Here is a 13,844-nt window from a genome sequence, read left to right on the forward strand (position 1 = left end):
CCGTTTTCATGGCTCATGATAGCTGACCAGCTCTTGATCATGTGTCTAAGCTGGAACAACAATAGGTTGGTGCTGATGCTTTCTAAGAGCCTTATTTTATGAGCCTATTGACACACTAAGTCACGGTAGCTGCATCTACAATAAAAGCAAACAATTGCATAAATTCATGTTTCAAAATAATGGGCTTTTTACAGAATTTTTATTATTAAAAGCTATACTAAAATATTAAAAACAGCTCCTATGAAGAAAAAACAGAACACAGGATATTTCCTGAGTAGCCACTGTGGGCTTTGGTGACCTTCCAAGTTCAAAACCCCCTCCAGCTACTATCTCCACTGTTCCTCCCAACACCAACACCCAGCACTGTAACTGGGAAGAACCAGTCACTACATATAAAAGCATGCCATGTGAACAGAAATTGTGATTATGATGTGGTCCCAAGGTATGCAAAGGGAAAAAGGACTGGATTGTTTCATAAATGCCTTTTTCTACTCCCCCTGCCTTCATCTACCCTCATAGCAAAGTGCCACAAACTGCTAAAGGGGAAGGGGCAAATTGTTGAGAGCAGGAAAGAGTGGAGAAATAAGGTAGAAATATGATGAAAGTATCATATACAAGAAGCAGAAAACAGACATGGCTAATAAACAGAAGACAAAGTAGGGTATCATTTTAAGAATGAGCACTGATAACAATGAAACACTTACTCCTTCAGCTGCTTAGTTAGCTTGACAACCTGCGAGGCCAATGACATACATGTCTCCACAACTACTAAGTAGCGGGAACACATGGTGTGCCCATGTCGCTCAGCGCTTTGTGAGGGTTTCTCTCCCACATGGTTTTGCATGGTGACATTTGCTCCATACTCAACCAATGTCTGTAAAAACAAAAAAGGAAACATTGACACCCATAAGTATAAGTCTCTGCTGTGACTTCCGGTCATCCACAAGAACAGCTGGATTCAAAGCACTCCTGAATTAAATGCTTGGAACTGTTGATCTAAGCCAATAATTTTTAAAAATCAGTCACTGCGAAGTCCGTATGCAGCCTGAACCCAAACCACATACTGCTAAAATCTATCACTCAGGTGCAAGGATAACACAGAAGACTGAGCTGTGGTTCAGAAGAGCCATAAAAAGACTATATTCTTCCTTCCTCTCCCCTTGCTGCTCTACTCCATTAATTTGTTTTCTGTCCATTTGTTTGTACAGCAAGCATGACTTGTAGTATTCATACAGTGAGTGGGACCACCAAATGAAAAGAGAACTTACATTTAGGCACCTATTGATTCCCTCCTGAGCCACAGTAATAAAATCATTCATATGCACCTCTCTATGTATTATTGAACATGCACATGGTAGTCCTAAAAAAGAAGACACAGGCAAGTGCAATTCAAAGGACATCTGTGCTAGATGACATCAGGGTCCAGGGTAGCACGAACACATTGCCTACCAGGTTATAGAGGGTTGTGATGGGCTGTAATGGCTTACCAGGTCTGCTATCTGCTGCTCTTGGGATCTCTGCAAGGCATTGCAATATACCCTTAGAATCTCACTTTACAACTGCCTTTGCTACAGTGTTTGCTGTCTCCTTTTGTGGTTGACCACAGCAGAATCCCTCAGTTTAAAACGCTCAATGCAGCAGTCTCAATGCCCAGATTCCTTAGCCAAGCGATGTCTGGATATGAAAGGTATGGCAGATAATTTCCAACAGCTTTTTTAGGTCAGACACACACAAATCTGTTTTTGCAGAAGAAAATCTGTACAATGACTTTTTCAATCTGGTTGGTTTGTGGTGTTTGGTTTTTTTAATGCTGAAAGAAGTCTCATTGATTTGCCCTTGCTTGGTTACCCTCTATTTTAGTTTAAAGAGGTACTCAAATATGTGTCAGCTTTTAAACTTCTAAGAAAAACAATGGCTTATACTCGGATGTATACCCCTGTGCTACTCACAGTACTAGCGGAGAATCCTAGCGTGTTGCTGGAGAACTGTCCAGGTTGTGAGTATGACATTTGAATTATGTCTGGGACTTGAATTCAGGGCGTTGTAAGGGCAAAATAAGTTTTGTCAGGCTGACTTCAGGACATCCAATAACTGAAGCAAGAATTGAGACCAAACCTTCACCCTTTCTGAGCTGTTTGTGAAAATCAGTGTTATGCACTATTTGCTTTACTGGAAAGCCTAGGATAGGACCTAAATATTCTCAGCAATGTTCAGACACACAAAGTTCATAGCACTTTGGAAAAAATTCTGAACAAAATCATAATGCATCCAAAACCTACAGCATCATTAACATTACACATACACATACACATTCAGAAGTGGAGTTGTGTGACTGAGCTCTTGGCTGACTTATCCAAGCAGAGCTGGTAAGCCACAGAGGACTGGAGTGGCCTTGCTGACTAAGAACTGCAGGCACAGAATCCTCTACATCAGCTGACAGCAAAGAGGAATGGTGGTCTTGTCTGGTCTGCTAAATATATATCTGGAAAGGAAACTTACTAACAGTCTTGCACTGCATCTCATATCAATAAATTTGGTTTAATTTGCTAATAAAAAAAAATAAAGGAGGAGAGTTATGACCCTGCAGAAAGCAATCTTATAGTCCGGAACATGATAGGGGTCTCACTTGCTCATAAACACAGTGGATAAGATGGCCAAGGAATCACTGACAGCCTTTGACGCTCCATCTTTTGTACTGTTGCTTATACTCTCCCTGCTTCCTTTATTGCTTCTTTCTTTTTACCACATTATTCACTGTGCATTGTTTTAAAGTAGACTACAAGCTCACTGGGTGGAGGGCTTATTTTGTTTCACAGCACAACAAAACATGAACTACACTTAAGACTGTGAGGTGTTAATGAAATGACATTACTGCCATTGTATATTTTTGTTGTTATTAGATATTTTCATAATTTATTTCGCATGGCTTCACAAAACACTTGTTGATTTGTATATTTATCTACAACAGAATAATCCTGATAATTCTAAGCCATTTAATTAAGGTTCATTCTTCACAGGGAAAGCAGAGCTATTCTCTTTTTCGTTTAGTTTTATCCATTAAATCAGCCTGCAGATGTCACCACTCTGTTCAAAATCATCTACTCATTTATCCTTCAAATGCATTGTACACCTTAGTGAGGCTCTGCTGAGCTAGAAACCCTAAGCACGCCCCCTATCACAATGGTGCTCCCCACTGGTAAATGATTAACATTTCTTCTTCTTCTTTCCAACTATCACAGCAATCTAGCATGGATGTGATGACTTGTTTATTTTATTCTCATAAGAGTTTGTACGGGGTCCATTCCTGACATTTTCAAAAGACTGACATGTCCTATCAATGAGAAAAGGCAGAGATGGTCATGTCCTCCAAATTTATTTGACGGTGTTCTTTTCAAGTCTATTCCTTCAGCTCAGTGTCACCTGTTTTACACTTTTTGTTGTGTGAGACTTTCAAACTGGCTTTGATGAGCTATGTCTTCTCTGTGTCCAGGTATATAAATAGACAACAATAACAACAACAACAACAACAACAACAATAATAATAATAATAATAAGCAGCAGCAGCAGCAGCAGCTATGCATCTGTAGATTCAATGTAACAGTGTGCACAGATATATTTAGGTCTCTGATGAGGTTAGCTAATGAGAATTGACTAGCTATATTTCTTTTAGGGTTGAATCAATAGAAATCTTCTGTATTTGCAGTGGCCTAAGAGATTCTGTGGATCAGTTCATGTGTGGTAACAGGATTAACATGTTTACTGACACATATCTGATCCTTAGACTCTGAGAATTACTGCTCCTTCTTAGACATGTTTTCCTCCTCTACTTGATCACATTGATTTCTATTTCTTACCTTTCTGCCATGTGGTTATTTATTCTTTTATCTGTTCTTCTCCAAGGACTAATCTGTCTCTCAAATTCCTTTCTGCAGTCTCCTGGAATAATTTTATTATTATATCTTCTCCAAACAGCTTTCACTCAAAGTGCTGACAACACCAAATATTGAAATGTACTCCTGTGACTAATGGTTCTCGTAATTTTGATGGACAAAGAGCACATCTGCAATTCAGTGCAAAGTTGTGACGGTTCACCTAGCTATCCAGTTCAACCCTACAGCTTTTTTGGTATGTCTGCATTGAACACTGGTACTGTAGACAGGTGTCCCAAGTGGTTTATTCAGATCTGGCTCCCAAAAGTACTGTAGTGTGGAAGCCTTCTCAGCAGGACAAATTACCCATTTCAGCAGCTCTATACAACAGATACGTATTGCTTTCAGTGGCCAAGCTGATTCATTGAGAATTAGTTAGAAATCACCATCATGTTTCATTATTTAGCACAGACACATCCAAAGTTTACTAGTCTGGAAAGGATGGTTTACTCAAGATGGAAATCCTTCAAGACAGAAGAAACTTATCTGTTAGACTTCCTCTCAGCTGGAGAGCTACAAATTTTCATTGGAAAAAGAAACAGAAGGAAAATATCAGAACAGTAAGAAGGATATGCATATCCACACTGGCTGCCCTTTTCTAAAATAAAAACATACACATTAGCAGCTGCTTATGTATAAACAATATAATAATGCTTTCTTCTTGCTCTACAACAGTTACTTCAGTCTAACAATAGCATAATTGAGAATAAAATTAAAAACCCAGAGCTTGTCAGTATTTCAGTCTAAGCCCTACTGGTTTACATTTCTTCCTTCTAGTATATTTTAATGTATCAATAATTATTCCCACCTGTAAGATCTCCTATATTTACTTTAATGGTTGTTGTCATTCAAGTTTGATGTAAAGAGGTTTCTGATATAGCTATCATTCTACCTGTATGCATCCTAGATAGCCGTGTTGAGCAGCTATGTGAACAGCTGTATTTCCATCCTGGTCAACTTCATCCAGTGAAATCCCTTGTTCTTGCATAAACTGAAGAAGCCACAGAAGGATTTTCTCCTAGGGAAAGGGGAAAAGAGATGTCACAAAAGATAAGAAATAATGAAAAGCTAGGTGTACTAGAGGAATACTGGTACTTTCACCTGTTACTAAAACTGTCCAATAATTCCTTGTTTTCAGTCTCTTAATTTTGTAGTACTTAGTGTACCACGGGCCCTCCTCTGTTATGTTTTGTTTTGTTTTCCCCAAGGAAATAAGGTGAAATACTTTATTTGTTTTATAAAAAAAGTAACAGGAAAAAATATAAGTACTGTAACACATTCTGAGAAATTATACATTAAAAAGTATGTATGTATGTATGTTGGAAAGGAGAGCTGAAGCAGAAAAGCCTACATGTCAATCTGAAAATCAGCTTGTCAAATTTGGTGAAACCTCACAAGCCTCTCTGGAAAATTAAAACAGGTGTATGTGCAGATCACAGAGCTGAGCAGTTAGATTCTTCAAATCTATCATCACGCCCCAGCTCTGGCCTGTTGGGCAAGAGGAGAAGCAACACAATTAAAACCTGGAAATCTCTCTGTCCTGAGCTCTCAGTGTATTGACTAATGGACCAGTGCGTTTGGAAGGATGGGGAGACCTGGACAGCAAAACTTGCAAGTGAAAGTCTGGAAGCCAAAACTGAGGTGCCAACTTAACTGTTATTAAAATTGGTTTTTGTGTGTAGATGCAGGTGTAATACACATTTATATGGGCATTCTTTTCTAACAATGGAGAGTTTATATATGTATAGTAAGATTATTTTTTTTCTTATTTTCCCCAGCAGGTTTATTTGGAAAAATCTTCTTCGGTCTAGGACCCTTCCATGCCTCTCCAGATTAATTTTCACTGTGCCCGGCTGAATGTGATACATGTTGAAAATCTAGAATAAATCTATAGATTACATTAAAAAGTGAGGTCCATTAAAGTACAGCTGTCTACAACTGTACTCTCGGTTTCTGCATCTGAATAGCTGAAAGGAATAAATTACTTTCTAGCTTAAAACCTTTTTATTTAAACATGATTTTTTTGTTATCTTCCTTTGATATCTAGCCTGTGTTGTATTGGCTAAGAGCTCTAGTTCAAAAGAGCTTTGCAGATTCTAGTGTTGGTGAGGCACAAACTTAACCTGCAGCACTTCAGTAGCTTCAGTGATACATAAATACATAATTGCCCACAGTTACATATGTGGGTCTGTATAAAGTGGGCCTAGATAAAACAGTACTGAAAGCCTGTCTAGGACTCTGAGTGAGCAGTAATCAGTAGGAAAAAGAAAGAATAAAAATGAGAAAAGGAAATTCTCCCTAGGAACCTTGGATATAAACTTCTTTTTAAAGGTACCCCTGAAATTTTAACGTCAAGGAAAAGGAGATGGGTCCTCAGACACTTTTAGGTCTCTTCCAAATGATTCTGCCCATTCAAGAACCTGGATCTCTGCCTGCTACTTCAGAAGGATAGTCTGTGTGGAACTTACCTTCTTCATACTTCCACTTTAACAGCAGTTTTGTTTTTATTACAGGGTGAAGTGATATGTATTTTTACTTCTCCTTGGCTGAATGCCTGATAAAGCTGGCAGCCAGCATGGAGATATGACTTCAGATCGCATATCCCTTTTAAAATACTTTTGAGCAATTTCTCGAGATGCCTGTGGAGTTAGACAGCAGTGAAGAAGGATTACACTACTCCTATGAATTGCCCTTATGCTTTAATAATTAAAAGAAAAATATTTTAGCAAAACTCCTCTGCAGAATTGGAAGATAATTATAGCTTTGAAATCATATATTTCTTTGGAACATAATAGGCACCAGAATGTTAAGCATGTTCTGTAATTTTAGGATCACAATCAGTGTGGAGCAAATTATGCTTTCTAGTCATTTGTCTCATCATCAGGGAAATCAAGTGCCTGGATGGCTATATGCAATCATCTGTACTTAGGACAGTCTGCGCATCAACAGATCACGGGCACAAAGTCAGAGGCCTACTCAAACAGTTTCTGTTTCTCTCAAGTGACTATGTTTTTTAGAAAATGTATCCTTGGGGGAAAAAAAAAGAAAAATAAAAAGAGGAAACCAACAAAAAAAAAAGAAACCAACTATTTTCTTCACTTGCATCTAGGGAAAATGAAAACATATTTCACAATATATCATATATTACTTTAGTAACAGATTTTTATTTGGAAGAAAAGTATTCTTAGGAATAGGTGTATGGACATCAACTCAGTTTACTCAGACAAAACAAAGGATAATGATAAAATTCAGTAGGTCAAGATGATGAAAAATAATCACATATCTCTTACATTACAGGAACGGACAAATACTGACAAATAGTTCAGGATATCAGATAATTTTAAGACCTAAAATGGTCCTACGTTGTAGCAGTGCTTAATATACCTCTGACATATTCCAGACCTACAATAATTCAAACCTCCCTATAAAAAGATTCTGGAAAATGCCACAATACGTAATTTCTGTTTTGGGACAGGCTGCAGACTTTGGCTCCATCAGCTGGCTTTTGGAGCAGAAAGAACAACTAACAAAGACGTTAGACGGGTTAGCATGGTGAAGAGTACTGACTCTACACCTAATCCTAGCCCCATCACTCAGCATTAATTAAAAAAGCTGCCCTTCCCAGTATCCCTTCATAGTAGAGGAGTAGGAGTAAGAGAAAGCAGCACATTATCCTTGCAAAATAACATTAGACAGGGAGGCAAACAATCCTGAGGTGAAAAAAAAGGTATGCTGTTAAGCACTTGTGTATCTCGAAGTCACACACTCCTCCCCACTGTGCTCTCCAGCAGTACACCACTGCCAGGTGGTACACAGAACCCCTTCCAGGTCCTCCATCATGCTGTAGCTCTCGTTTCCTGAAGTCCCCCAAGACTCTGGAGCTCAGGGGCAGCAGATCCTTGGCATTCCCCACCCTCTGGCTCTACCTGTGCAATCCATGCTACCACAGCATCTGTGGTGGAAAGAAATGACAGCCCTGTGGAGCTCGTTGTCAGGACATACTATGTGCACCTAGGACTGCACTACTGTCTCCTTCCTGTCACATGGTGGCTGTGCCAGAGATGCCTGGTACACAATCTGCTATGCATCCATGACTTATTCCTGGCATGGAGAGGCCTGCCAGCAAACATGGTTGCTCCTTGCATGATCCCATGCTTAAAGAAGCTTTTGCTAAGGAAGTATGTTGACCAGGCTACAAGTTCACTTTAAACTCTTCTCCTCTTCCATTAGATGAATTTATGTGGTCCCTCTCTCACTGGAAAAATAGAATATTGTTGAGATGTCTTTGGGATCAGGCCATGATTGTGATTTGATGACCTTTAACATAGGAGTTTTGCTACAAGCTCTCTTTTGCTGCCCATTTGAAATTATGGAAGAAAAATATGGTGCACATGTCTAATGCCTGGGGAAACAATGGATGGACTGATTCTTTTAGAAAATGATTCAATAACAGGTCTTCCCTGTAAAAATATTACTCTTGCAATTCTGCCAAGACCAGTGTTTACATGGATTATCTCTCTCGTGTAAGTAATGGCAAAATAAATTAAAGCTTCGAGCATAGCGCCAACTACGCATTTGAATTTCTCAAAGTTTTTTTCTTTTTAACACAGTTGGGTAAGATAGTCTGGCACCTCTTCAGCCTCAACATTCCCTCATGTTTGCAAGATGTTTATGGATTATAAAAAAAAGATAATTGACATTACATGTGAGCTTTTTTTGGCATTCAGCTAAGAAAATTTGGCAGCAATTTATATATAATTTTTAAATTTCATGGGTGGCTGACTGTAGCTGGTGTTTCTTAACTGGTAGAGCTGCTGTCCTGCTCTGAAAAGAATCTAGATAAAGTGTGCCAGATCTTTTCCTGGCAGTAGACAGCATAGCTCGCTGAAAAAAACCCAAAGCTTCACTGGGTTTAGTTTGCGTAACTATCTTTAGAGACCAGGACAAAATAAGGCTAATCAATTGAAGATATGAATGCAAGTTCACATAAGACTTCCTCTTCCAACCTTTTTCTTCCCAGTAGCAAACACGCCTTTCTCAAATCCAGTTCTGGTTTGGCTCCCAACCTCCCTATATTCAGTGCTAGGTTTACAGACCAAACTTGCTACAGAAAGCAGGACACAACCAATCAGTACATCCAGCAGGGTCCTAACCTGCACCTGTAACATCTGCATAGTAGGTGAGTGGAAAAATAGCAAAGGAGGTCTTGCACAGCATGGAAACAAGGGTGTCTGTGTGCCCATGGGAGCAGCAGGAGAAAGGGTAGATTTCCAGCTCCACAGCCTTCCAAACCTCCCCCCTCCAGTAAAATCATGCTTCGACAGGATCAGTTAACAGCAGAAATATGCCACAATAACCGTACGGCATTGAACGTAGGACAGCCACACTTCTACAGGAAAGAAAAAGATAGTTTTCTTAGTGGTTACATTTTGCTTGTTCTCTCTTAACAAGTAGTAGAAAAAAAGCATTAGCACAAAAAGAGTGGGTATTCTTAACTTGTCCTTAATGTCTATTGAAGAAACTGTGTGATAAAGTGGCCCATCTGCCAAAGAGATTAGAGAAGAATAACCAATCGCTATTCCTTGCGTAGTAGGTCCTGGAGAAGGTCATTTTAAGAGGGGTTATTGCAAGGTCTACTTAGGAAAAAACAGACTTTGTGGGAAGAGAATGTGGTGCGATTAAGTGGTGTATGTTTCCCCAGACATTAGCAAAGCACTTAAATGCTGTACTTCTGTGGTTTCTCATCATTAGATTTATAGATAAGTTAGGTGTGGAACAGGATGGATTTACAACATATTTTTATATGTAATTCTCAATATTACTGGCTAGAACTAGACAGATGATATTCAAGTTTCACCACACTTCACTGCCAATATACTGAATTCCTGAATTGTCATAATTTGCCAATTTTTTTCTCTCCTGGAAAAAGAATGTGAACTATCTCAAATTTTTTTGATGATTATTTGATGTGTCCTAGCAGTCCTTTAGGGTTCATAACACCTGATCTCCCTTGATGTTCTTGGGATTGATAGGCTGGCCTAATATGCCAGCTAATCTCCCAACCATTACTTAAAGCTTAAAAAAACCCAACAACTTAAGGAAAATACTGAAAAAATATACGGATTAAGTGGGAAAATATTTTGCTATCTTTGAACTACTAAGAACACCAGTAATTAAAAGCCACAAAATTATAAACATGGTTTAAGTTGAAATTCTTGTATAAGCATGTAAGTAATCTATTTGAAAAAGTAAATGACAGTCATACCTGGCCATAGCAACCTGCATAATGAATAAGGCTTGGGTGGTCTTTTGAGCAACTTAACTCTGCAATAGCTTCTGTTTCACTCACCATCCATCGAACACACTCCAGCTGACCGTTCTAAATAAAACAAAAAAAAATTTACATTCCACCTGTTTCAGTTCTAAACACATCTACTAAATAGGGAAAAGCTTATCAGGATTACTAAGATGTTACAGAATTCGTTTGTTTGAAAATGCGTTCTTTTATCTGCTCTCTTGCTGTCCTAGATCAATTATAGTTTGGCTATTGACTGTAGCAAAAGTGGCAATATGGAAGTGGCAGGCAGTCCAATGGTATTACAACAACCTGGTCCCTACTCTCAGATTGTTCAGAGCAAAACCATAGTTCTGTTTCCATCACTTGTACAGCAAGGCTCGATGACTAAATGAGATCATTTGCTGAAGCAGGGTGAACAGTCTCCCTACTAACTCAAGTCTTTACCGATCACTTCCTAATGCAGGCTTCCTAAATTATTCTCACCTATGTAGTATCTAAACACCTAATCCCCATGGATTAGGACCTATCTGTAACAGATCCTGCACAAACACAAAAAAGGAGATGGTTCTTTTCTTCAACACCTTTTACAGCTTAGTCTCAAGACTGCCAGCCCGCTATGCACACTCCCAGCAGTTTGTAATTTACTTTGAAGTGGGATGTAGATGCTGTGGAAATAGATGAACATTTTCTTCAGAGCACGCTGGTAGTCCAGAGTAAAAGCAAGAGTTTTTGGCAGCCTCTCTTGCTGCAACCCTTTTTCAGCAATGGTACCTCGGTAAATGCAGTTTGGCATGACCTACATTCCAGCCCACTCTTCCTTTTTCAACTCTCATGATCATAAAGGCTATTACATTCTTTACAGCTGAAAAAAGTATTTCAATTGCTCAATCAAAACCTCACAGAGGTCAATTATATAAAATAAATAGCTGTATGCATAAAATGGAAAAATATATAATGAGAAGACATATCCATTTCAAGTTTCAGTTTTATTTTTATAAGAACGCAATAAATATGACCCCATTCAAAATTATATGGGAGAAAGAAAAATTGGAATAGAATTAATTTGATATTTGTCTTATTCCTTCTATATGTAATGTATGTATATAAACACGTAAATGCACATCATTTGACTTTACTTTCCTCTATTTCTCTCAATTTCAGTAAAACAATGAAACTATTTGTATTTTTCTTATTATGCTAGAAGAATCCTCCTCATCATATTCAGGTTCAAATATTAGTAAGCATGACTAAGTCACACTTCTTAATTTTGTTGTCATTTGTATTACAACTAAGTAAAATATTTTTGTATCTTTAAAATTGAGGTAAAGTATTAATAAAATTAAGTACTTGCTAAAGAAGACAATTTTGCTGATGTGGAAAGGGTTTCTCCACAGTTAATTAAAATAAACTATCAATATGAAAGTGTGACTGGCCATAACGTATCACTCGATTTTCACTTTTTAACTCATAGCTCAAGGTCAGAAAGAGGCCTTAAATCAAAAGAATTATTTTTAATTAATACATTCCTTACTGGGAAATGTTACACAACATCAGTAAATTGTTAAAATTCCCTTCCATCAAAATTTATATTCCTGCTTACAAGCTCGCTTTCCTTCTGATAGTCATAATTCTTGTGGAACATAGGTGCATGCCCCACATGGTATACCATTATGGGAGTTACAATGGTATAAAGTAAGAGCAAGAATAATAGTCTGTTCTACCAGTGTGCAAAACCACTTTGGGAGTAATGATCAAGAGCTAAAAAGTTTAGTTATGCCAGATTACTTCAAGGCTCTCACAAAACTTTGCAATGAACCAGGACATGTCCAGCCATGCAGGTCATCATTAGAAACACTTGGGCCTGAGTCACCCTCACTTACATGAAGAGCTCCATCACATTTACATGCTTTTCTGTGAAAGCCAAAGCATGCTCAAGTATCTTAGAAACTAAAGGAACTATTAAAAAAGCCAAACTTTCTGCAGAAAAAGAAAAAAAGTTTGATTGCCTTATAAACACATTATATACCTAGGTAGAAAAAAACAAGAAAGAAAATAATTTCCAACTAAAATTCTAATACTTTAAAGTGGCAGACCATAACTATTCAGTTTGGACATGGGCCAAGGTTATAACAGCATTTCATTAGTACAACCAAATATCAGTCTAATTTTATATTCATACAGTTTGTTCCAGAAAAAGAAATAAAAAACGACTCTGAAACCTGCACAAGGGCCCGAGGTCACTGCAATGATGTCTCAAAGATGCAAACCTGCAGGATGGAATCTATCAGGTCCTCTGTCAGTTTCTGAAGTTTCCCCCAGAAGCAAATAACAAGAAAACCCCAGGAGAAACAGAAACTATTGTATTATATTTCACCCTTTTCCTTGTTTCTTCTTAATCTGCTTAGTGGCTGAAAGGAATCTCACTTTCTAAAGAAGCAGAATCAGTATGGTTAAATTATCAGCCTTCTTGTGAACAACTATGTTTTATTTTAGTCCAGCAGCACTAACAATTTTCACATCTTCCTACACAACAGGTTGTTGTGTAACATGTACATTTTAACTTTGATGCAATTGCTCTAGACAGCCAAGAAGTTTCACTGCCAGATGTGGTTCAGAGGTTTTTTATGCTTTGTAAACATGTACCCACACTCGTCTTACAAGATTATACCTGTATTTGTAAAAAGCCAAAAAACTATTATTCTCTCTAAAGAAACAACTGAGTCTGAGTTAAATGAAAGTTCCTTAAAATAACAAATTTTTGAGCCAGTTAACTGATTTAAAAATGTATTGACAACTGTGTATAAAATGTCAGTGTTATAGAGCTGACATTGTATCCTGCATAGTAATCCATTTTTATTTGCTCATGTGGTACCAGCCGACAGTTCTTTTTTTGCTCTCACTTAACAAAATGCTTGAAAAATAGCATCCTGCTGAATGTATTACTTACTGCCATCACAGAAAGAAACTGAATAACCTTTACATCACAGGACAGTAGAGACAGAGAGTACGTTACCTTTATGGCTAATCCAGCTGGAGTTAGCTGCTCAGCGTTTCGTTCATTCAAACAGTCTTCACCCATCAAAGAAGTGAGATGCTGCAGGCATTCTGCATGTCCCTTTGATGCTGCTACATGTAACAGATTGTTGTCACACTCATCATGGATTTTATCCAGATTATCTGCTGCTAAATGTGGCTGTTAAAAAAAACATTAGGTTAGTTACAACTAAGGATAAAAAGATATACAGAACATTAAACCTCACAGTCCAAGACACAAGGCAAATACAAAGATGTTTCCCCATAGGCATGTTCTTTTATAACTCAAAACCAGCAGCCTGCCACTTCACTATACAGAACCTGGCTGCTGCTACCAAAAGGATAGATGAAGGATGCTCACTGGTTTGATTCACTGTGTAGTTTCTCTCCTCATGCAATTGTCACACAACAGTGCAAGATCTTGAGGAACTTTAAATCTTTGTACTACTTTGATCAATCTTCTCTTTTTTTTTTTTTTTTTGGTTTTTGTTTTTGTGTCATTATATTGATGAGTAATTGTACAGAAAACATCCATGACTCCTAAAAAAAGTTTCTGATTAATTTTGCTCATCACAAAAGTGGCA

At 37.9% G+C, this 13,844-nt stretch overlaps 1 protein-coding gene across 3 annotated transcripts in view; it reads right to left on the reverse strand.

The window, feature by feature from the left end:
- Positions 1-13,844, reverse strand: part of SNCAIP (synuclein alpha interacting protein) — a 91,337-nt gene that overhangs the window by 16,966 nt on the left and 60,527 nt on the right. For all 3 annotated transcript variants that reach the window (XM_055699614.1, XM_055699613.1, XM_055699615.1), the window contains 4 exons: positions 13,241-13,420; positions 10,195-10,308; positions 4,822-4,947; positions 705-874 (listed from right to left, as the gene is read on the reverse strand). In XM_055699614.1, the coding sequence (XP_055555589.1) occupies positions 705-874; positions 4,822-4,947; positions 10,195-10,308; positions 13,241-13,420 (590 nt within the window). The remainder of the gene's footprint in view (positions 1-704; positions 875-4,821; positions 4,948-10,194; positions 10,309-13,240; positions 13,421-13,844) is intronic.

The sequence above is a fragment of the Falco cherrug genome, chromosome Z (assembly GCF_023634085.1).
Source record: "Falco cherrug isolate bFalChe1 chromosome Z, bFalChe1.pri, whole genome shotgun sequence".
Taxonomy (NCBI): domain Eukaryota; kingdom Metazoa; phylum Chordata; class Aves; order Falconiformes; family Falconidae; genus Falco; species Falco cherrug.